This window comes from Medicago truncatula, chromosome 8 (assembly GCF_003473485.1).
Source record: "Medicago truncatula cultivar Jemalong A17 chromosome 8, MtrunA17r5.0-ANR, whole genome shotgun sequence".
NCBI classification, from domain to species: Eukaryota; Viridiplantae; Streptophyta; class Magnoliopsida; order Fabales; family Fabaceae; genus Medicago; species Medicago truncatula.
This window is the reverse complement of record NC_053049.1, coordinates 43,133,226-43,159,549: the sequence shown is the minus strand read 5'-3', so window position 1 is coordinate 43,159,549 and position 26,324 is coordinate 43,133,226. Positions and strand designations below refer to the sequence as shown.

Here is a 26,324-nt window from a genome sequence, read left to right as displayed (position 1 = left end):
AATAAAGAAACACAAACGTTAAACCAAACTAGTGTATTTATCCGGCGTTGTCCAGGTTAGACATATTCAAGAAGATAAAAAAATTGTATGTATGATACCCGCAAATAAAATTTATCACGGATTTGTATATGATGAATATCTTAATAAATACACACAAATATAATAAAATATACCATATTATAAATACTCGTAAATTTATAGATGCACAAACAGATAAAATTAATTGAATTTAGTAAAAATATTAACACATATAGAATAAAATTAACTTTTCGAAATTTGTGTTATTTCTGTTGAGATATTTCTGTTACATAAAATATTAGGAATTCAATGAAAAAGTTAAGTAAAATATTTAATAGATAAGATAAAAAATTTGTTGAGATATTTATGGCAAATCAAATATTGATTTTAAAAAATAGAAAAATAATAAAAATAATGCGAATAAATGTGAAAGTGACACGTGGCATAAAAAACCTTAGTTTATATATATATATTATTGATTGATTGATTGTTGATTTATAGTTGAAGGGTATCGTATGTAATTTGTTGATATATTTATGTTACATAAAATATTAGGAATTCAATAAAAAAATTTAAGTAAAATATTTAATAGATAAGATCAAAAGTTTGTTGAGATATTTATGCCAAATTAAATATTGGTTTTGAAAAATTAGAAAAATAATAAAAATATTGCGAATAAACATGAAAGTGACACGTGGCATAAAAAACATTATTTTATATATATATTATTGATACCTATCTCCCTCACAAATATGTCTATAAAGCAGGGGTATATACGTCATTTTGCTTAAAAAGATGCAAGTTCCTAACTTTCTTCCCATAATGATGCGGAAAGTTTTCTGAGCATGGGTCCCACTCAAATCAATCTTTCCTTCCTCAATCTATGGAAACCAAACGATGGAAAGCCTACATCCCAAAAAACTTTCCATCTCATAGGCTTCCATCCCTCCACTTTCTCTTGAAACAAACAAGCCCTAAATGATTGCATCAATATTTGAAAGAAAAAGATTTGATCGATGATGTGTACATTTATCCAAAGAAAAAGATTGAGAATAAAATTTAGAGCAGTGATATTTGAACAATCATTTTTGACAATTATCATGACAAATTTTTTTTTCTCTTTTTATTGGTAAAAAATAATGGAGAGAGAAAAAGAAAGAGAGAAAATAAAAACTTAATGTGAGTATTAATAGAAGAGTTGTCGAAAAATTATCACAAAATGGTTGTACGTCAATTTTTCTAAAATATAATACATAATTTATATATTGAATATCCAATCAATCAATCAATTATTAAAAGTATGATTGTAGTGACAGAATAGTCACCCATCCATTTTACATTTACCTTTATCAAAGCAGAGGCAGAGCATGTGTAATTTGTCACCAAACACTTGTTACTTCCACCGCCATAGCTCTTCTGCGTATATATAATAAACCTAAACTTGTCAAGAATTTCAACAAATACTCTCTTTGACTATAGGAAGAAATAGAAATAGAAATAGACATAGACATAGAAATGGGAAGCTTAGAGGAAGATGAGTTGGTACAAATGGTACACGACTTTATAGAGTCTGATCATTCACCTAATTCAGCTACAACTTTCATCACTTCCTCTAATCATCACCCTTTACACAATCGATCCCAATATTTTATTTTGAAGGTACCTTTTGAATTCAAAATCCTTGAAAGAGTTTTTTTGTATCTGGTGCATGACATGTTTTATGTTTTCAGGATATTCTGAGGAGTGATACAACATCAACAGAAGCTAAAGTTATGAAGTATGTGTTGAAGCATCTTAGAGGCAAACATGGTTCTGATAAAACAACAATTCTTAGTAGATGGCTTGTTAAGAGAATGAGAAAAGATGGTCTCATTGCTTCTCTGTATCAAACATCTTGGTCTACCTCCTTAGGATGTCCTGCTGGTGAGTCTTACTATACTTTTTTACCATTAATAATATTATCTTACTATACTTTTTTACCACTAAACATGTTGTTTATATAACAGGTGAATACGAATATATTGAAGTCATAATTGAAGATGAGAACAATATTGATGATCCTATGAGGCTTATAGTAGATATAGACTTTAAGTCCCAATTTGAACTTGCAAGGCCAACACAATACTACAAAGAATTAATAGACTCATTACCATTAATCTTTGTTGGGAGAGAGAACAAATTATGCAAGATAATTTCTTTGCTATGTTCAGCTGCCAAACAGTCCCTAAGAGAAAAGGGTTTACATGTACCACCATGGAGAACAACTACATACATGCAATCAAAATGGCTCTCTGGATGTCGTAAAGAGCCTAATCCTGTTGGTGATGGTTTTGGAATTGGAGATAATATTATTAATGGTAACAGTAACAGTAACAGTAACAGTAACATGGTAGTTTCTATAGTGAAGCCAAATAAAAGAGATTTAGGTGGTGAATCTGGATTGTCTAGTCAATTGTCTAACATGAGCATAAATTGTTGCTAGCTTCTATGTTAGATGATGAGGACTACTCGATTTTGGCGTTTTATTGCTATTCTTAGATCAAATAGTTTCTATCTAATGAATATCTTTTTCTTATGCAAGTCAATTTTTTGTTTTGTTTTAACTTTGCTTAAGAGAAAGTGTGTTAATAATTCCACGTTCGGTTCGGTCCGGAGGTAACTAATTAATGTCTAAAAATTACTCAAGATTCAAAACTTGTATGTTTCAAGATTCGAACAATTCGTTTGACACAAGTTTAATGGATATCATCTAGACTCAGATTCCCTACATTTTAAAAAAATAATTGCATTTGGATTGTATTTTTTATTTTGTATTTCCGAAGATTTTTCTTTCGATGTAGTTCTATTCAAGAAGTGTTGAATATTTTTATACATGAGATTCAAATCGTAATTCGCCCCATCATAAAAGTCTAGCTTCTTATGGGCCAAAGATGCAATTTAATTATTCCAATTCAAGGATCACATTTTTTTATTTTTAATAAATATTGAACTTCTTATATCATTTGTACTGTATTAATCTATTTAGAATTAATCAAATAAAATCACTTACTTTGCATACATAGTAAAGATAACTGTTATTTGATAACTAAGATCACTAACTTTTTGTCAAAAAAAAAAAACTAAAATCACTAACTTTATAATAGAAAATCGTAAACCTTTTTCACTTTGACCCTAAACCGTCACAGTGATGAAATAAATGAAATATGTTGTTTACGGAGCCAATGCTCAATTTATCCTAAGTAAATTGGATCCCCTTCAAGAAAAAATCTTCCAAAAATAAAATAAAAATTGGATCCCCTTCTTCTTCACTAGTCTTGATATCATAGTTTTAAAACCCGGCTCGGACCAGCCGGTCCGACCGTGAATCGGTGGTGTATCCGGTTCGAGCTGTTAATCAGATCGATCATACAATTGAACTGGTTAACACCGGCTTGGCTCGGTAAAAATCGGTGGAAACCGGTGACTCGGCCGGTTTTTTGAGTCAATCCGATTTAGTTTTTTTTTTTTCAATTTTTGTGATAATAATCATTAAGCACACGAATTAATGCCGATAAATGCTTCAACATCTTGGACTTTTGTAGAAAAATCTGAAATATGAAAAAATTAGGGACAATAGGAATCGAACCATGGACATTAAAATGAGTAGTTGGAAGCTTAACCACTACAACAACTTCTAATCTTGATTATAAATTGAAATATATTCTGAGATTGTCTATGCACATCTAAAGGCAACTAAAAGTAATAACTTTTTATTGAAACCAACAATTAATTATTAAAAATCTACATAGTTAATATAAAATGCACAAATTCCAAGTCAAAGTTACTACTTTAAACTTCTTATCATGTGCAAATTTGCACATGATAGAAAAACCCATATACTATATATGTAAATATATTACATTTTAATTTTATAAGAGGAAAGAACACATCATTTTTTTTCTTTTAAAAAGAGAAAATTATTGTTAAAATCTTTACACAATAATAATAATATACACGTCATATTTTTTTAAAAAAAAATCTACATACTATATTAATATTGATATATATGCAAAACAAAATTGATTTCATGTCATTAAAATATAGCTGTAAAAATATTAATATACATATTACATGTTAGTTTTTTTAGTTTTTAAATGAACGAGTGACCAATTAAATTCGATTTAATCGGTTAAATAGCTATATAAATTTAATCTCAAGACCGAGTTATCTAACCAAGTCATCCGAATTGATCCGGTTCAGTCATGCGGTTCGACCAATGACTCAATGACCCAGTACCCCTGTCGAGTTGATGACCGAACCAAGTTTTCAAAATATGCTTGATATCTTTCCTAACTCTCTACATTCACGGATTTGTATATGAAAGATGCTTTATCTTCATCTCTTTCGATCAAAAAGGAAAAGAAACGAGACATGCTTGTATCTTCACGTTTTCTTAAAAACCAGGCTAGTATGTATGTAACTTGTCAGATTGACAAACACACGATTTTGATAAATATTATTTTTTGTTCATCTGGAAATATGACATCGATTTTTTATATAAAAAAAAAAAAAAAATGACGGATAAAAGCATATCTCTTTGTACATTTATCGACCAAAATCTATAACAGTATTGTTTGGAACTGGCTAGAGGTCCATGTCTGATGCTTATGAGGCTCAAATATTACTTCGCCCATGAAGCACCTACGAAATAAAAATTAATCCTGTGAAATTTCATGTTCGAAACTTAGACCCATACGCTCCATGTCAAAACCTATGGATACCAAATCTTCTTCAAAACATTTCAAGGGTTAATGTCAGGTCCTTCGATCTTGTAACCGTGTCCAATGGCTCTTAATTGACATCGTGAATCTGTTGATGAGCACCGATCGTAGCGCTTTCCCCATCATTACTCTATCAAGCTTTGCACCAATATCTATAAAAGGTATCCATCCTTGTCGCCATAAGATACACAATTTCTATCCAAAATAAAAACCTCATATTTTTTTTTATTGTTCTTAGTTATTTAAGGGTTGGAATGTTTGCAGATATCCCCACTCGCATACGACACCATTCTTTTGGTTCAGTCAGATCAGCCACAATTCCACAAAAGTTCAACGAATTGCACATTCATGCTACTCGAAGGGGTAAATTCTCGAGTAGAATGATTTTCATTGTGTTAATCGATGAGTAATGCTAGCAACACTATTTTTTTAACACTCTCTAATACTCATTCTCTTATTGGTGGGACATACATTGATTTCATCCAATAAATAAATGAGTGCTAGAGAGACCGTTAAAACGTGAGTGTTGTTAACATTCCTGATTAATCGATATAGCTAAGACTAACAAGGGAAGAAGACCCCACTCCACCGATTAAAAGTAAACATGTGTTAAATTGCTTATGAAATGATTTATTGCGAAATCATTCAAAGTATATTTAGTCTTTCATTTTTGGCAAAAAAAGTATATAGTCATGGAGAACGTGGAAGTGACATCGAGAGAAATTCATCTAAATCTAATTATGCAATGCTTTGAAATTTCAACAAATAAATGTGTTCCCTCTTGCTAGTAAATGGTACATCCAAAATTTTATTTATGGCCACACATTGAACGATGGTGAGCCAGCTTAGATTACTCCATCATTTATCTCAATTCCATCATCCGGTTTTCTTAATTTGACCTATGACACAAGAATCACAAGGGAGCGGTTATGGTGCATAAGGAAATTCTTATACACCGTGTATAAATCTCAGACTATTAATCGGTAGCTCAACATAATTGCTTCCTACACCCCAAGTGAAACTGAACGAAACAAATCGAAACAACACTACAACCGCAGAAATCATCATTTTAGTTCAATGATGATTTCAGAGTGTTGATTTGATTCAATGACAGTCACAAATGTTCTTATTATAGTATGTTTTGTATAAAATTATTTCAAAACTATTTTGCTGTGGAAATGGTTTCTGTGAGTTGTACTCTAAGACCATTAGATGTACTTAATGGTTTCCAGCAGGTTAAAAAAACTAAGGACTTAGAGCCATTGCCATCATTCAGTTTTGGACTGAAGCAATTGGAGGAGGAGGAAAGAAATGGTTTCTGTGAGTTGTACTCCAAAACCATTAGATGTACTTAATGGTTTTCAGTAGTTTTCCAGCCATAAATCCATCTAACATCACAAAGATTTCGAATCCAGTAACAACTTCATATCTGAAACCGTGAACACAAACACTGACGAAACATTAACATATAGCAATCAACACAGCGCCACTGGATCGAAGAAGAAGAAAACGCGAGGGAAGAAGAGGAGCGAACTGACTCAACAGCAAGTGAAGCAAAGAAAATTTTGTTTGTGTTTTAATCTTTAGATCTACTCTTTCTCGTTGTGTTTTTGCGTGATCCGAGTTCGGATTTGGCTTTAAAACGAAAATGGATGTTGAAAAATGACTTTAGTTTTTAAAAAGGGTGAGTTTGGTTCTCCGGCACGGCGTCGCCGCCGCCTCTGGCCGATGACCACCGCGTCGGAATCATCATGTGTGGCCGGAAGAGATGAAGACTCATCTAAGTTCTTCGTTTTCTTTTCCAGAATGTTGAAAATTGTAGAGAGAGAGGGAGAGCTTTATGTTTTAGTGAGATAAATGTTTGAAGCAAATGAAGTTTGATTTGGTGTAGTTTGAGAAGCCTAGGATTATTACACATGTACACTAGATCTGATGATTGTGAAGTGTTTATGCACGGTGCATAAGGATTTCCTTATGCACCATAACTTTTGCCCAAAGCATACACTTTAGGTACCGCCATTTCTTCTACTTATGATTTTAATTCCTGTTATCAGAAATCATATGCATTCACTCAGTTACATAACAAAGATCGTTGGATCAAAATTAAGCGGTTTATCCTCGTAAATTTAGCTCAGTTGCAGGAACAATACATAATATATACAAGGTTTGAGATTCAAACATTAACCACCGCCAATAAAAAAATTCAAACAGTTCAAACTTAATAATCATATTTTTATATGTACAAACAATAAAAACTGCAATAAAATTTAAACCTTCCAATCTCAATCTAACGGTCATTGATGTGGTGATTGTGTGAGATCCTTGATTACAGGGAATCCGAATTTCACATCCACTTTTCCAGATATGAAGCTCTGAGTTTGTGTGGGGTAGCTTTGGCTATCCAAAAAATTTATTTATTTTTATTTGAATAGGATATTACATTTGATAATTAAGAGAAATGATATTTGTACAACCATTTTGTGATAACTTTTTGACAACTCTCTCTTTCATACTCACATTATGTTTTTATTCTCTCTCTTCATTTTTCTCTCTTCATTGTTTTTGACCAATAGAAATAGACGAAAAAGAAGTTGTCATGATAGTTGTCAAAAATGGTTGTTCAAATATCATTGTAATGCCCTATTTTATTTATTTAATTATTCTATTGAGTTTAGAGTCCTTTAGAGTAATTTGTTTAATTTACTGTGATGTGTGTTATTTTGTGTTATATGTTGGTGTTTTTAGTAGCATATTATATCATATTATATTATGTTATCTGGTGTAGAAATATATTTGTTATTTGGTGTAGAAATATATATGTTATGTGGTGTAGAAATATATTTGTTATTTGGTGTAGAAATATATATGTTATCTGGTGTAGAAATATATTTTTTATTTGGTATAGAAATATATATGTTATCTGGTATAGAAATATATTTGTTATAGAAATATATTTGTTATTTGTTATAGAAATATTTTATATAATTAAAATAGAATATTGAAGCTTTGGGGGCAGATTTGGAAATAAGGGAAAATAAGTAGGTTAATGATTTATATAAAGGGGAGAGTTAGAATTAGAAAATAAGGATTACGTGAAACCTGATTTTAGAGAAAAAGGGAGAAAACTAAGAGAAGAGAAGAGTCAGAGTAGAGAAAGCGGTAGAGTCCTTCGTGTAACGCCCTATTTTATTATTTATTTACTTTAATTGAGTTTATATGTCTTTTTATAATTTAGTCGATTTATTTTGATGAGTGATATTTTGTTATGTTATATGTTGGTATATATTAGTATAAAATATTATGTTATTTGGTGTTGAAATATTATGTTATTTGGTGTGGAAATATATATGTTATGTGGTGTAGAAATATATTTGTTATTCGGTATAGAAATATATTTGTTATTTGGTGAAGAAATATATATGTTATAGATATATATTTGTTATAGAAATATTTTATATTATATTATATATATTAGGATAGAATAATGAGACTTTGAGTAGATAATCCGATGAATTAGGTTGATAATTGATGAATTTCTAAAATAATATTTTGGGTCAAGTTTTATATGGTTTTGAGTGCCTAATCATGTATAGAAATGGTTAGACAAGTTTTTGAATCAAATTTGGGCATTGGGAAGTCAAAATTGGGATTTTGGGGTGAAAAATGGGTTTTTCCCGAGAGCTGCACAGTGACAGCATCTCTTGTTTCATGTTCACACGTTTCTGTTTTGAATTGGCCTTTGGTGTAAACATGAAAATTGTAGATAATTGTGTTAGCTTTCCAGTGGCTTTGGTTTGACTTGAAAATGATTTTTGGTTTTTAGGTTATGATGAAAATACTCCAAGGAGGTCTTAGTGAAATTTTATGAAAATTCCGCATAACTATTTCTAGTTCAACCCAGAACTTATGGATTGTCTCCAAACTTCAAAGCTTGTGTACTATAAGTTCAATTAAGGTGTTTAAGAGTATTTAACCTATGTTATGATGTTATATGATGTTGTTCATGATTGATGAATTATTATATGAATGTATATGTTGATGAATATGATGTTATATGATGATGTTCATGATTGATGAATTATTATATGAATGTATATGTTGATGAATATGATGATGTTCATGATTGATGAATTATTATATGAATTTATATGTTGATGAATATGATGTTATATGATGATGTTCATGATTGATGAATTATTATATGAATGTATATGTTGATGAATATGATGTTACATGATGTTATTCATGATTGATGAATTATTATATGAATGTATATATTGATGAATATGAGGTTACATGATGTTGTTTATAATTGATGAATTATGATATTATGATGCGAAGTCGTCGTTGTTGTCGTTGCCGCTGTTGTCGTCAATGTCGTTAAAGTTGTAAGTTGTTGTCGATGTCGTTAAAGTTGTTGGTAGTTGAGTCCATGCATACTCATTAAAGTTGAGGGTTTGATGCCTTGTGAGCCTTTTTCGCTCTATAAGTTGGGTGCTTGATGCCCTGAGAGCTTATGCTCTATAAGTTGGGGGCTTGATGCCCTGTGAGCCTTTTTCGCTCTATAAGTTGGGGGTTTGATGCCCTGGGAGCCTTATTCGCTCTTAAAGTTGGGGGCTTGATGCCCTGATTGGTACCACATGCATGTTTAAGTCGTTGTCGTTGCATTGTCAAGTTGATGTTGTTGTTGTTGCGTTGTCGTAATGTCGTCAAATTGTCGAAATAATTAGTGAGTTGTTATTGAGAAATTATGTGAACCATTGTTGATGATGATTTGCTGTTGCATTGTGTTGATAAATTCTCTAACTTAAATTATTGTTTATTAGTTTTACTAATGATGAATAGATGTTGTTATGTGTTGTTAAATTCTTTTAAAGAATTATATGCTTATTATTATTATTGAATGTGAAATCTCACCCCTTCTGTTTGAATGTTGCCTCTACGTGGGTAATGTGCAGATAACCAGGATTAGTTGTTGATGTGAGTTGACTCTCTCACGCGTCGTCTTAGGGTCGCTCTGATACGTAACGGGATGTGGATCTTGTTTGAATGTTGCCTCTACGTGGGTAATGTGCAGATAACCAGGATAAGTTGTTTATGTTGAGGCCGTTGTACCATTACGTTGAATAAGAAATGTTTTCCGCTCCGATGTAATTTGTATTATTGATAAAAGATGTTTTGAATAAATAGTAATTTTACTCTATTTATCGTTTAAAGAAGTGTGACATCCTGTTTAAGTTGATTACTCTGATTATTATATAAAAAATTTCAAATTGAAAAAACGGGGTGTTGCAGTCACTGCTCGGTAATTAAGTACCCCAATATATATCACAAACTAGTTTTTTTTTTCTTGAGAGGAGTATAATGAGTTGATTTTTCAAAAATTAATATAAATAAAACATTCAAAAGACATTCATTTATTTGATAGATTTATATTATTTTATTTTGAGACTTCTCATCTCTTCAGTAAGTGCATTTTGCTCGTTACACCATTCAAACTTGCATCATAGCTCCGAGACACCAACCCATAAGTTTAAAAATTGGTTTGGGTGATAGATTTAAGATATTGGTTTGGTAAACCTGATTTATGTACTCTCAAAATGTAATATTATCCAAACTTTAGCTTATTTAGCTATGTGCGCTATCTTTAATGTGTCTTTGGAGAATGTCTCAACAAATAGAATTCAAATAATTTATAATGCTCTTTGTTTCAGTTCAATAAGATTACGTGTTCACCGTAAAAAAAAAAAAAAAAAAAAAAAAATTGTCACTTAACATCAACATAACACACTGCATGACCGCCACAATGAACTAAGATAAACCACACTAGCAATTTAGACTTCACATATTCGCCCAAAACTAAAGGTGTGCCATTATCACTACAACAAACTCGGTGTAACAATTAAAAAGACATAAACCAACTTGTTAGATATTGACCCGAGGACATGTTATTTGATGACATTTTAGCCATGTTTTTGAGTCGTTTTAGAAGAGTTTGAGGTCAATTTAGATATGTTTTAGAGGTGTTGTTCATGGTTTAGGGATATTTCACCTAAGTCCTTGTAATTTTATTTCTTCCCAAAACCGCCAACTACATAGTTGTTTTGAGTCATTTTAGTGAGAAATCATTTTATTCGGCAAATCAAGATATCTCATGGAGTAAGTCATTTTATTTCAGTCTTGTTAGATTATGATTCATCCATTGAGATCTTACTTCCCACCACTCTTGTTAAACACGGTTATCATAAGTAAGTCTATAGATTTAGTCTATATATAGATTTATCATTGTTTCATAATTCAACCATCATTTATCAAGTAGTAATTGGTTATAATTGGTATTGAATATTGAGTTAATCTGACAAAGAAGATAGAAGAGATTCGAAGAATCATTATCACAGTCAAAACTCTGAAACAAAACCTTTATCTTCTACAAATAAACTACTGCTCGCATAGTGCAAGGAATTCAAACTTTGCATCCCTTGATCACATTTACTGTTTTTTTTTTTTTTAAATTTAGATAAGTTTAGTAAATTTTTAAGTTGACAACAGTCCTTGTGAAAATCATAACTTTCGATTTTATTACTTATTATGGGTTTGGTTTGATGTACTTCTCAAGATTATCATCATGACCCGGTCTATTTTAAAACTAAATTATACACAAAATTAGTGTTTATAGTAACCGACAACATATCAGGTCCACGTTTACCCAATTATTTCAGAACAATCACAAACCTAAATCTCAACTGTGAAGAATAGAATCATCCTAGACAAAAGGAAAATTGTACCAAAGTTCATTGTGTGAGATTGCTTCTTAAAGAACCATAAACACCCTTTGCAAAGAACCACATCATTGTCGTTAGTCATTGTGAACAAAGCCTCATAGCGGTGGTTAAGTCGAGTGAAAGAGTTAGTAATGAGTTAGAGAGTTTTAGCGAACGAGTGCATGCAAGTCCGAGGAGGTGGTTATCATCATTGGAGATGGTTTTGTGAACGTCTGAGTTTGGATTCACTAAGAAGTTTTTTATTTGAACGATGGTGATATTTGAGAGAGTTAAAACGACAACATTCGTTTTGATTTGAATGAAGCTTTCTTGTTTAGAAGCTAAGGTTGAATACAAATACCATTCTAGATTCATTAAATCTGTTCAGGTTGTTTTAAACCAATTTAAAAAGGGTTTCAAACGAAAAAAACTACTAGTTTTTTTTTTAACAAATTCAACTAAAATCTGTTTGGTTGAGCCTGATTTAATTTAAACTTTGAACTTGTTCACGTTCCCAAATAAGTTTTTATGATAATGGCTTGGTTTATCAAACTAAATCCATATTGTGGGTTGATTCACATGTTTTCGTTAAACTAGAATACCTCCTAAAATATTAGATATACGAGTTATCTCATTACATAGCTTCAAATTCGATTTTTTATCCAATGTGATATTGTTATTAACGCTTTGATTTTCATGTAATAGAGACTCCTCCTAGGGAGCTTTAAAATATTCTCTTTGATGACAGATACGACGCTTGTATGGCTCAGAATGTTCGTTTAACTTTGTAGTTTTCTTCTTGAGTTTTTGCCCTTTTTTATAAATAAAAAAAAAAAAAAAAGATCGAAGTAATATTTTTCACTTCCATTTTTTTACTTGATCGTGAAATTATTTACAAGTTCTAGCTCCACCAACACAAACAAAGTGCTGCTCGGTTGTCTTGAACATAATCAATCTCTCATTTTATTTGGATTGTTGAATATTTTGGATTTACTTTAATTAATTATTAAAATATAAATGAATTATATAGTATTAAATATTTAAGGTTATTGTATTTGGTATTTCTATTGGGTTTATTGTGAACAGACCGTGATGGGTTGGACCGTTCTTATTAGTCGGTCCATTTGAGAGGTCCTGCCTCCACTAATGAGTATATAAGCTAACTCTCCCATTAGGTTAGCCATCCTGAAAACTGAAAGTACGCTCAATCAGGCGGCAGAAGAGCTCTCAAAATCTAATTCTCTCAAGTCACTTTCAGGTCTCCATGGATTCTTCTTCAACCATTCAAGGTACACAGTTTTGAAGTCAATTAATTAATAACATGCTATATTTCATATCTATGATTTAGGTAATTTTTTTCAATTGGTATCAAAGCCAATTAGATATCTTATATGGCTGCTTGAATAATTATAACCGGTGCAAAATTCTCAATTGAAATTCTCTGTTATTATCACAATTGAACATTCTGCCTGTTTATGTATACATGTCGATAGCGACGGTTACGATAGCAATTACAAGCCGTTATTGAAACTTGAATATTATAAAATATAATTGCCATGTACAGTAGTATGAGATATGCACAATCCTGTTATCCATGTGACCATGTCTACTAATTGAACGATTTGTTTTCTTTATTAAAATCTCTATGTATATACATGAAAATCGATTGCCTGCATTTTTTTCGCATATTGCATGGTACGACTTGATTATTAAAACTTTTGATTCATGTACTCCTTGTTTTGATTGCTATAGTCTGGCATAATCAAGCTTTGCTTGTCATTAATTATAATGAATTTTTTGTTTCAAATCTATGTTTCGGCCTTGCCGCACCATGAAAGAGAGAGATCCAAACGGTTCGATTTTGGGTCGTTTCGACCCGTTTCAGAAAATAATATTGTGAGACGTGTGTATCACACGTGTAAGAACCCGGACGCGTGTAACCGTCCAAAGCGTGTGTCACACGTGCGCACTCTTCCTGACGTATTGACATTTGTGGAGAGTGTTTGTGCTCTACACTCACTCAATGAGGAATTTTATATCTATAATTAATTAGTAAATATTATATTATTTTGGGATAAAAGTATAATTTCTCTTGTATCCAAAATATTCTTAAGAATTTAATTTATTTTATACCCTTAAAATTTGGGATTTAAATTACTTTATGAGAATCGTATACTCTTTCAAATCACATATTCTCAATATTTGAGTCTAAACTGTTTTGAAAATCCTCTCTTATATTAGTAACACTAACTATCTAATCAATTAAAATGTTACTATTGTGAATTTATAGTAGGCTCAATTTTATTAATTTTAATGTCAAATATAATTAATTTAAATCTTATGATTTTAAATATTTTTGGCATTATAAATATTCTAATTTAATCTATTCTTTAATTTATATTTTCTTAGCATAAAGATCCAAAGTTTAGTACTTAATCATTCTTTTGGCGACATATTTAAACTTAGACACTTGTCTCTGATTTTTGTCACAAATTAATTTAAAGGGTCCTAATAATATTTTGTTTTCAAAATGAGGATAGTGAGTTGTATATTATATATGTTATTTATATTAATTGAATCTAAAATTGACATATTTCTCTTTAATATACATTCTTATAGTTTCTACTATACTCTCTAACCCAGACCTGTAATTTATCACTCTAAATTTTGTGACAAACACTATTACCTATCTAATTATGTGTCTTGTTGCAATTTTGAGATGACTTATTATCTGTTCATGATTATTTTGAGATGACTATATTATAAGATAGGGTTAATATGTCTTTACCCCCCTGTAATTTGGGCGAGTTCCGGTTTTCCCCCCTGTAAAAAAAAAAGTTTAGATTCCAACCCTGTAAAATAAGATTCTTTGATTTTAGCCCCTGACCCATGTGACTGTGCATAATTGCTGACGTGGCGAGCTGAGTGGCATGCTGACTGTGCATATTTGATTATGTGGCGTGCTGACTGTATAATTAATTTTTTTATTTATTTAAAAAATATATAAAAATTAAAAAAAATCATTTTTTTTTATTACGAATTTTTTTTTCTGAAATATATATTTTTCGAAAATTCCAAAATTTATAATTTACGAAAAAATATATATTTCAAAAATTTTTAAAATTATTTTCGAAAATGTTGAAATATATATTTCAAAAAAAAAAAAATCAAATTATTTTCGAAAATATGGAATATATATTTTTTGAAGTTTAAAACAGATTTTTTTTCGAAAAATAAGTTTTTTAAATTTTCTCAACAAAAAAAAAATCTGGATACAAATTTATTTAAAAATTTAAGAAAATTTAGATTTTTATCACGATGTGTTACAGATTTGAATATTTTTTAATATTTAAAAATTGAGGATAAAAAAAAATCTGGAAATTTTTTTAATATGTGTTATTTATATTGAAAATTGTGCGTATTTGTGAAAAGAAACAGGCACAGCCAACCCAAAAGCTGAAAGAGGTTGTTTTCTTTATATATATTTCCAAAAATATTATGTAAAAAAATTCATACACTTACTATAATTTGAAACTTTCGAATAATTTAAAAAAAATCCAAATTAAATTAAAATTTTAAAAATATTCGAAAAAAATAATATAAGCTAATTTTTGAATGTTTTGGTAAAAAAATTAATATTTTTATTTTTTGTAAAAAAATCCATTTTTTTTTTTTCGTTTTTTAAAAAAATTGTTTTTTTTTCTTGATTTTAAATTGTTGGAAATTAATTTTAAGTTTTTTTTATCTTTTTAAAAATAATTTATTAAACAATTACACACATGTCAAATTTAAAAAAAAATTAAAATTAAAATAATTACACAGTGGCGTGCCACATCAGCGTTTGAATGGGGTCAGGGGTGTTTTGTGAAGAATCTTCATATTACAGGGGTGTTTTGTGGAGAATCTTTATATTATAGGGTTGGAATCTAAACTTTTTTTTTTACAGGGGGGAAAACCGAAACTCGCCCAAATTACAGGGGGGTAAAGACATATTAACCCTATAAGATATTCTTGTTAAGTCATCAAAAGTCATTGACTCTAAGCATAAGGATGAATGTCACACACTACGAAGTAAGTCATGATTTAATTATTTTATCCTCTTGTGATTTATCGTATATTATTGCACATATGAAAACATTTATTCATTTTTCTCATTTGTTGTGCAATTATGATATCCTATATAGAAGTGAAATCCCTTTTCCATAATTGACACACTTGTGTTCTAAATAATAACCCTTGTTATTATACTATTTCATATAAATAAATTCTAAAGTCATATTTATGATGTTCTAATTTAAAATATTGTTAAGCATGTCTTCCTAATATTTGAATTTGAATATGACCGAAGTTAAGTAAATTAAGTACAATTATTTATGCATGATATTATTTTATCATATTCACTTAAGCACAAACATTATTGATTTGTATAATTGCAATCTCACCTATCGTGGATACAATTATGCAAATTTTGTTAAATAGATTAGCAGTATATTGGTGACATTCATACTCTATCGGTGTATTGTTATTAATATAATTGCTATTATTCAATGTACCTTAATTTTTATACTTATGTCAAATATAATTAGAGTACCCTATCAATATTTAAATTTTTGAGACATAAGAATTGTACATTGTGATGATATAGTTCTTACTTGTTATCCTTAAGCTCCTTGAATGGGATTTCAATAAGCAAGTTACTTTGTTAAAAGTCATGTAGAAAACTATATTTGCAATCCAATATTATTCTAATTTTGAATTAAATTTCTACTAAAATGTTTTTTTTTAGTATATATATATATATATATATATATATATATATTTGGATTGCTACTTTAGCTTTGTTATGTGAGTGACGGACATACCTTATCGGTGTGACGTTACTTAACATATCATTTTGTGATAGAGAAATAGTTGAATATTTTATTTAAAAGATCTTTCAAACCTTTTAATTCAACTCTCATTATTCATTCTCTATCAAGTGGGAATTCTTGTTATGTATTGTGTAATGTGGTGGACATACCATATCGGAATGACATTACTTAACATAATCATCCTTTATGGGTAAGAATCATTCTTCACCAAGTGGAGAAAAATATAATTCTTCAACAAGCGAGGAAAATTCTACATGTTTAATTAACTATATCTCATAAACAAATATATTTATTCGTTTCATACTTCTAGATATAAAAATATTGTAGAGACTTATATTTAGGATATTAATTATATTATTTTCTCATAAATTATTATACACTTCCATATCCTTTGATATTATTGTAAACTTATTTTGTAATTGCAAGATGTCGTAATCTCAAAGTTCTTAACAACTCTTTTGAGAACAAAAAAAAATAAAAAAAAATATTTTACCATTATTCTATATAATTATAAATGGTATATCTGGGTTATTATCATTTTGCTATTTTGACATATTTTATATTATTGCTATTCTTTAATACTTATGGAAGTTTATGACTATTTTCTCTTATATCCTCAGTAATAATAAAATATAAGTCTTATTTATTTCCGCTGCGTGTAACCTAATCTTTTCTCAGAGGTAAGTATAATTGTACGTAGCATTTGAATTTTGAGTGAGTTACTAAAATTGTATAGTCTCATATCCTATTTTATGATTTTAGAGACTAAATCTCACTCATGAGTCTCATATCCTATTCTAGAGATTTAATCTCACTCGTACGATGATAAACCTTTTATATAATCATCACACTCTATCATGTAAAACTATATTTATAAAATTCTTGAAAATTTTACTTGTGAAAAAAGGAGATTTTGTGTTATAAAATTCTTAAATGAAAATTTACATTCTCGTTAATTCTAAATGTAGAATATGTGGTTAACTACGAAAATCAATTCTTAATAATATCTGCCATTAATAAATAATAGGGTTAATAGGTTTTTACCCCCTGTCATTTGGGAGTCTTTTGGTTTACCCCCTATAAAAAAAAAAAGGCTAAAGTGCACTTTTCCCCCCCTAACTTTCAAAACGTTGCGATTTTGGCCCCCCATGTATGAAAACCACAATTTTGGCCCCCTATGTTTTAGCCCCATTGCAGTTTCAGTCCTTTTGGGCAATTTTGAATTGGTCAAAGCTGATATGTCATGCCATGTGTGTATATACTAATTTTCTTTTATTTTAAATGCCATGTATTAAATTACAAGAATTAAAAATAATAAAAAATAAAAAACAAAAGAGACTTGGCACGTGAGAAGAGAAGCAACGGTCATAATTTAGGGATTAAGAAGCCCCAATCTTGACCCCAATCTCCATTGCTCTTCTTCCTTTCTTCTTCCTTCTTCTTTTTCGATTCACCATAATCGATTCATCTTAACCCAATTTCCAGTGCTATTCCTTCTTCCTTCTTCCTTCTTCCTTCTTCCTTGCTTCTCTCGTTTATTCTCCTTCGATTTGTGTTCATCCTGTTCGATTTTTGGTAACTGAAAATGCTTGGAAAATCTTCATCTTCAACCGTGAGTGGGTCATCATTTTTGGTATGTTACTGTGGCGTTGAATCCCCTCTAGTAACAGCTTGGACTGATGAAAATCCAGGAAGGAGATTCCATGGATGTGGGAAGTATTGGCAGAGAAGAAAGTGCAGTTTTTTCCGATGGTTTGATCCAGAAGTTCCTGATAGGCAGAAGAAAGTAATTAAAGGACTGTTAAAGAAGAATGATGCATTGAAGAATAAGGAGAAATTGCTTGTGTTAACTATTGTTATTTTAGGAATGTTGTTGTTTGTAAGTGTGTTGGTAATTATCATAAAGTTTGGATAAGTTATGTAGTGATGTTAGCTTATGTTGTTATGTAATGAAAAGTTATGTACTTATGATGTAAGAAAAGAAATGAATTGAGTTCAATTGTGTTAATGAAAATTTATCAGTTATTGTTATGGTGTAAACAAACTTATTACTTCTTGGTATGATGTAATAAAACTTATGTATTGTTGGTATGATGTAAATTTATAAAAACTTAAGCATTAAGAAATGATATAACCAATTGAAGTACTTGTCATAAACATAATAAAAGTACTTGTCATTGACCAAGTAAATTAAGAGTACATTACCAAAAGTGCATTACTAGAGTATCAAAGCACTTCACATTCAGAGTGCATAACCAAAAGATACTCTTTTGAGTACTTAAACTAAAACAAGCAAAATATAAATATGAGTACTTGACATTACATAACATGACCAAAACCAAAACATCAGTATCATCATTCTCCTTCCTAGCTTCTAGCTTATGTCTTGTTCACAGACTGTTGAGTACCAACATTTCTAACCCCTGTTGTTCTAGATTTTCTAGGCACAAACAAAGCTACCTCACCAACAACATGGTTGCCACCTCTCATTGAACCAGATATGTTGCTTGCAGCAGGGAAAACAGCTGTAACATTTCCAATTGCAGCTTGTGTACCAGTAGCAATGTTGTTCTTAACAGAAGTTGTAGCAGGTCCATAAATGTTGTTGACAGAAGTTGTACCATTTGCAGCACCTGCAGGTGTACCAGCAGCAGTTGATTGCACATTAGATGTGTTAGCTTGTGCAGATTCATTGTTGTTAGGCTGTCCAGCTTGTGCATCAATACCAGTTTGTGCAGATTGTGAAATAATATCCTATCAATTGTTACATAACAAAGTTATTTTAGGGACATTACATAACAAAGTTTATATAATGAATGAAAGTTTAAAAAGAAAATTACATAACAAAGTTACCTTGTTCCCTCCAACAGGAATCCTTCTGTCAGCACCTGTCTTTCCACCACATGTCCTGGTATTATGTCCAAGCTCTTTACACTTTCTACACCTCAAAGTTACCTGATTTCTTTTGCCCTTTTTGCTTGCTGTTTTGGGCTCATCATTCTCCTTCCTTCTTGCCTTTTTAGGCCTCCCAGGTGCCCTTCTGGCACCAGGTGGGAGTATTGGTTCTGTGTTAACTTCTGGCCATAGTTTTGGGCCATTAGAAGGAAGGATCAAATGATCATAAGTATCCAGAAATTTTTGTTTCCTACCAATTTTATACAAACAATTTAAATATTCAGAAAAAATGTAATGAATAATAATAAAGAAACAATAAAAACTTATAAATAAAACTAACCTATACCAGTGTGCCACATAATCATCAACATTAGCTTGATTGTAATAAATTCCAGCAATGGCATGAGGACAAGGGATACCACTTAAATCCCATTTTCTACATGCACATGTTTTGTCTTTGAGATTGACAGCATATGTGTCAGTTCCATCAGTCACAGAAAACATAGAAGACTCCCTATCACCACACCAAATTGGTGTCCAACCAATTGTATCTTTCTTAGCCTTTTCCACAATCTTTCTTATCATTGGACAAATTTCCCCTTCATACCTTAACATGTAATCTCTTAACTTAACTATCCTATTTGTGATATAGAACTTCAATCCCTCAACAAGTGATATAATTGGTAAATCCCTTAACTCTAAGATTGCAGAGTTAAATGCCTCACACATATTATTGACTTGCAAGTCACAATTTGTGTGAGTGCTATATCCTGCCCTAGACCACATACCTGGTGCATACTGCCTCATTTCCTCCCAAGCTGGCACACTTAATCTTTTCAGATCCTCCATAGCTTTGTTGAACTCAGGCATTGTGCAGGCCCTGGCAGCTTTCCACAAAGCTTCTTTCAATTTCTCTCCAGCATGCCTTTTCCTCCAGTTTCCATACAAATGTCTAACACATAACCTGTGTTCAACATGCTCCCCAATAGCAGCTATGGTATTCACCAAACCCTTCACAAAACAATTTATCAATGTAAATCAAAACTAAATTTAATATAACTAAAATTAACTGCATAAATGAAATAAATATTACCTTTTGTTGGTCTGATATGAAAGACCATCTTTTGAATTCTACTCCATTCAAGTCTGATAGAAGCAGATCCATAAACCAATCCCATGAATCTTTTGTTTCAGCTTCCACAACAGCAAAGGCAATGGGTATCATTTGATTGTTACCATCTTTACCAACAGCTGATAACAGATGTCCACCATACCTCCCTTTCAGAAAACATCCATCAAGTCCTATCAATGGCCTACAGTTACTCACAAATGCCCTTTTACAAGCATTGAAACATACATACATTCTCTGAAAAAATACCCCCCCAACACCAGGCTTGCATTGAATCTTAACACTACTCCCAGGATTGCTTCTTAGCAACTCTTCAGCATAGTTTCTTAGATGAGCATATTGTTCATCACAAGCACCATGAATCATTTCTAAAGCACTTAATTTTGCCCTATACACCTGGAAAGAGCTCAACATCACATTCCACCTATTCTTACACTCATCTTTTAGACCCTTAAGGGTCATAGTAGGTGTATGCTTAAGTAGTGGAACCAGTTTTTTTGCCAACAACAGTCCAGATAACACCCTAATTTTACCAGTTGGATAGCATTTGTGCACAGACTTCAAACTAGAGAGAACATAATGACTTTGAGGAGGAACCCTACTAAATCTAATATGATATGGACAACCTTGCATACACTTCACCACAATTCTTTTCTTCTCATTTTTCTGTAGGTACACATTTGTCTTGCTTTGCAAACCATACTCTTTCACAGCAGTTTTAACTAAAACACCACTTGCAAATATCTGACCCTCCTCAAATACTACAGGGTCATTGTTATTGCCCAACTTAAACCTATTCAGCTTCCTCTTTCTTGATCCCTCTTCTTCCTCAGATGCATCAGGACTCTCTAAGAAATCTGAGTCTTCATTCTCATCTTCAAAGTCTTCCAAACTAGTCACTTTAGGGTTCCTAGACACTTCAACTCCAAGTACAGCTTGATTAGAGTTATCTGCTTGACTAGCAAGGGTGGGGTTCAAAGTCTGGTTAGGCAAAATAGTAGTCCAATCAAAGTCTTCATCAAAGTCACTATCATCAACTGAAACATCACCAACACTTCCCTCCTCATCTTCTACTTCATAGTCAGGAATATTTCCTTCATCACCATCACCATTGAAATCAGGATCAGATTCATCCCCTTCATCACTCTCAGCTGCTTGCTTGCCTTTGTCAACTACAACAACCTCTTCAACATCACTATCATACCTGCAATCTTCAACTTCAACATCTTTGGCTTCAACATAAAACTCAGCTCCTGATACATTCCTATGCTCATTTATGAACCTAACCACATCCCTATCACTATTCAGCAACCTTAGGCCATCAACTATGTCAAAACCTGGACATTTATACCACAACTTGTACTCCTCTACCACCCCAATATCTCTGATCAGATTGTCCAGATCTTTTAAGTTCACCTCATCAATGTCCCACTCACCACCATATTCATGTATTTCACCTTTCTTATAAGATACCACAGGGTCAGAAATGAAGTAACCCTTGTAGTGAAACCTTATCTTCAAATAGTGGTTCTCATAAGACCTAAAAGGAAACAAGGAATGTTGTATGATTATTTAATTAATTCAAAGTGTATTTGTACTCATGCATTATACTGTATTCAACTATATACATAATGTATTTATATACACAATATACATACGGTATATACATACTATATACATACTGACATTTTCAATTTTTTAAATAGTCTTCAATACATCCACCAACCCTATTTTATTCACAAACAAACAACAAGCATGTGCTTTCAGGTATAAAACAGACAAAAAGGTCACTTACTTTGATACATTATTGTCACCTCCATTAAACACGTTTTGTTGATAAACCACGTTTCCTTTAGATGTAGAACTCATCTTCTCTGTACCCTTCTTCCTCTTCGCTGCTACTGTCTTCGACTGAATCGTCTTCTCCGAGCACATACTCACCTTTGAGCTTCCATTTTCGACCCACTTCATTTTCGCAAAGCAAAACAACCTACAATCTGGATTTCGTTTTTGGTAAGAACAATCAAATTTGGTAACGATTTTGTTGTGATTAAGAGTTGGATTTGGTTGAATTTTTGATTGATGAAGATAATGCGATTTTAGGGGACCAAAATCGCACTCCCAAAGTTAACCCTAGATTTTGATTCAATTGCTTCTCTTCTCACGTGCCAAGTCTCTTTTGTTTTTTATTTTTTATTATTTTTAATTCTTGTAATTTAATACATGGCATTTAAAATAAAAGAAAATTAGTATATACACACATGGCATGACATATCAGCTTTGACCAATTCAAAATTGCCCAAAAGGACTGAAACTGCAATGGGGCTAAAACATAGGGGGCCAAAATTGTGGTTTTCATACATGGGGGGCCAAAATCGCAACGTTTTGAAAGTTAGGGGGGGAAAAGTGCACTTTAGCCAAAAAAAAACTTGGAGATTCCCCCTTGCAAAATGAAGATTCTTTGATTTTGGACCCTGAATCCATCTGATTGTGTAATTTAGTTGATGTGGCGTGCTGACTGTGTAACGATGGATGAAGTGGCACTGACGCGTCATATTTTTTTAAATTATGTTAAAAATGTGAAATATCTAAAATACCCCTAATGATAAATTAAAAATTCCAAATCTTTTTCTCCCCTTCTTCTCCTCCAGCAGCGACCCTCTTCTTCTATTCTTCTCTACTTCATCATCTACATCAACACAACAACACAGCAATTCAAAACAACAACAACAAACATCTTCTTTTCAAACTCACAGCAACACATCATCAACAACAACCCAAATCACAAATCACAAACATTCATCTTCTCACCCATAAAAGCAAAAGAGTCTCAAAATAGGTCTGAAAATTCTAACCCATAAATCCGAAGAAAAAAAATCCGAAAAATGTTATTGATGTTGTTTATGGGTCGAAAAATGGGTTGGATAAAAAATGGGTTGTTGTTTTTTGAATCTGAATCTGTTTGTATTTGTTTGTGTGTTATTGTTGTTTGATTGGATCCAAAAGTTGTTTTGATTTGTATTGTTTATGTTTTTGGCTATGTTTTTGCCCATAGAAGAGAATAGGAAGGAGGAAATGGGAATGAGAGAGAAGGGAGTAAAAAGAAGAACATGGAGAGAAGGAAGAATGGGGTCGAGAGAGAGAAGGAAGGAGGAAATGGAGGAGAAAAGAAAAAATATTCTTTTTTTTAATGTTTTTAATTTATAAAATTAAGTTTTTAATAAAAGAAATTCAAATAGAAAAAAAAAATTGGAAAAGAAATAAAAAAAGCCACGTCAGCATGCCACCTCCTTAATTAATGCACAATCAGCGTGCCACATCATCCTATTAATCTAGTCATATGGTTTGGGGGGTGTAAACCAAAGAATCTTCATTTTACCGGGAGAATCTCCAAGTTTTTTTTTGACATGGGGGTATACCAAAAAACCCCCAAATGGCAGGGGGTAAAAACCTATTAACCCTAAATAATATATACATAGGTTTCATACTATCATTGAGTTACCATTTGTATTAATAATTCTGCTATACTCATGTGCAAAATATGTGGTTGAGTTCATAAAAGTCTATTATTTAAAATTATATAACCACTCATGTTGATAATCTTGCACTCAAGTATCCCACTGTTGAATTGAATATTACATTATTAAAATATTTCTATATATCAGTGATCACTAATGAGAATTCTACTTACTCTTTTATATATATATATATATATATATATATATATATATGTGGGATCAGTGAGAGTGTGTACACAACACTATATACTATGAGCTACTATGTACACAATATTATACACATACAATTTAAAATTCTCATCATTGCCATATACTTTTGTGTACACTATAAAATATGGCATAACTTAAAGAGACTTTAAACTTTAGTCTCATTCTATTATATTGAGATATATATTAAAATTCTTTTAATCTCAATAAGCATTATAATTTGATGCTTAAATCAATTTTGTTGGAATATGCACAATAACATCTTAGCATGCAAATAAATATTGTGCTTCTCGTTTACCAACATTCCACATTTTATGAGGTAATAAATAATAAGTGCAATGTATAATATCAATACTCTTATCGAGTATGATATTGTGTTTTTGAAGTACTTATAAACTGAGATAATCATATATGTTCTTTCATTATTGACATTCTAGTGGCCACATTAATCCACATTTTTTTTTCTTTAAACTAAGTGTCTATGTTAATCCAATTTGAAGATTGTTGAATTTCCTATTTTATTTTATTTTTATGGATTTTCATATTCACACTTTTGCTAAAACTTGGATTAATTGAATGTCGTAGAACATTTATTGATTTTTGATTAAATGTAATTACACTCTCTTAATAGGCAAACCCTGTAAGTAATTACTATTCTTATACCTATGTGGATATATGACTCTATAAAATTGAAAACTCATTTGCAGAACTACTAACCACATATATATATATATATATATATATATATATATATATATATATATATATATATATATATATATATATATATGAGTATTGTAACTCATTAAGTCTATGATATTTTGGGTTAGTGGGAGTTTATCATAGCATTTTATATCCATGGACCTTTATTGGATTACAAATTCTCAATTTATAATGTTAGTCCATATTCTTTATTCTATGTGAAATGTAAGGTTTAATATGTATGATTTTGTTAGTCCTATCGGATTCAATTTCTGCATTGTTGAATCTTGTGTTTCTTATACTACCTTGATGACAAGTACTATTATAAATATTTGATATACTTCTACAACCATTCTTATATTATCTTTTTAATATTTAATTAAAGTAATCCAAGTGGGAGATTGTTGAATATTTTGGATTTACTTTAATTCATTATTAAAATATAAATGAATTATATAGTATTAAATATTTAATGTTATTGTACTTGGTATTTCTATTGGGTTTATTGTGAACGGACCGTGATGGGTTGAACCGTTCTTATTAGTCGGCCCATTTGAGAGGTCCCTGCCTCCACTGATGAGTATATAAGCTAACTATCCCATTAGGTTAGCCATCCCGAAAACTGAAAGTACGCTCAATCAATAAGGTGGCAGAAGAGCTCTCAAAATCTAATTCTCTCAAGTCACTTTCAGGTCTCCATGGATTCTTCTTCAACCATTCAAGATACACAGTTTTAAAGTCAATTAATTTAATAACATGCTATATTTCATATCTATGATTTAGGTAATTTTCTTCATGGATTAAATGTGTAAAGAGTTGTATACGTTTTTTTTTAAAATAAGTTTTATACTCCCGCTGTATACCAATTGAATGCATAAAGTACAATTATGCACGATTTAATCTTAATAATGGAACTTCTATAGTACACTCACAATTTTGAGTGTACCGGTACTCTTGTTTCACAAAATATATAAATTAAAGATCACTTTAATGAAATAAAAAGGTATTTGTCAATATTTATATTTTAGAAAACATTATTTCATAAGAAAAACCATCATTTCATTGTTTATAAGGATCATATTACAAAATTTACATTTTGTCATAAAAAATAATCAATATTCATTGTTATGAGTAATAAAAATTCTTAAAAATTTTATTTTATTTCGTCGAAACTTTTGGTATATAAAATTTAATTATTTTAGTTGTCAATGATAGAAAATAATTATTTTTCTTCAAAAAAACAACTCATTTATTATTAAACTTACGACTAGGTGTACCGATACAACCAAATTTATTGGATGTATCGTAGAATTTGCCTCTTAATAATAGCATTAAATTAAATTAAAAACACGTTCAAAAAACCGTTTCACATTTTGTCTTGCAAACAAAGAAGTTAACTGAGTTCAGTTGTCAACCCAACCATATCAAGAACATGTGTTTGACTGAAACAACACTCTGTCTTT

General features: G+C 30.9%; 2 protein-coding genes across 2 annotated transcripts; one reads left to right on the top strand and one right to left on the bottom strand.

Moving 5' to 3' along the window:
• The first annotated feature begins 1,346 nt into the window (after positions 1-1,346).
• LOC11442612 (uncharacterized) lies at positions 1,347-2,621 on the top strand. Its single transcript, XM_003630199.4, has 3 exons — positions 1,347-1,677; positions 1,749-1,941; positions 2,025-2,621. The coding sequence occupies exons 1-3, from the start codon at positions 1,534-1,536 to the stop codon at positions 2,498-2,500; spliced, it is 813 nt and encodes a 270-aa protein (XP_003630247.1). The 5' UTR covers positions 1,347-1,533; the 3' UTR covers positions 2,501-2,621.
• A 16,168-nt stretch (positions 2,622-18,789) lies between these two features.
• On the bottom strand, positions 18,790-22,405 carry LOC120577587 (uncharacterized). The gene is made up of 4 exons (XM_039829191.1): positions 22,230-22,405; positions 20,399-21,974; positions 19,264-20,316; positions 18,790-19,164 (listed from the first exon to the last, which is right to left on the bottom strand). Exons 1-4 carry the CDS (start codon positions 22,403-22,405, stop codon positions 18,790-18,792), a joined length of 3,180 nt encoding a protein of 1,059 aa, XP_039685125.1.
• Positions 22,406-26,324: the final 3,919 nt, after the last annotated feature.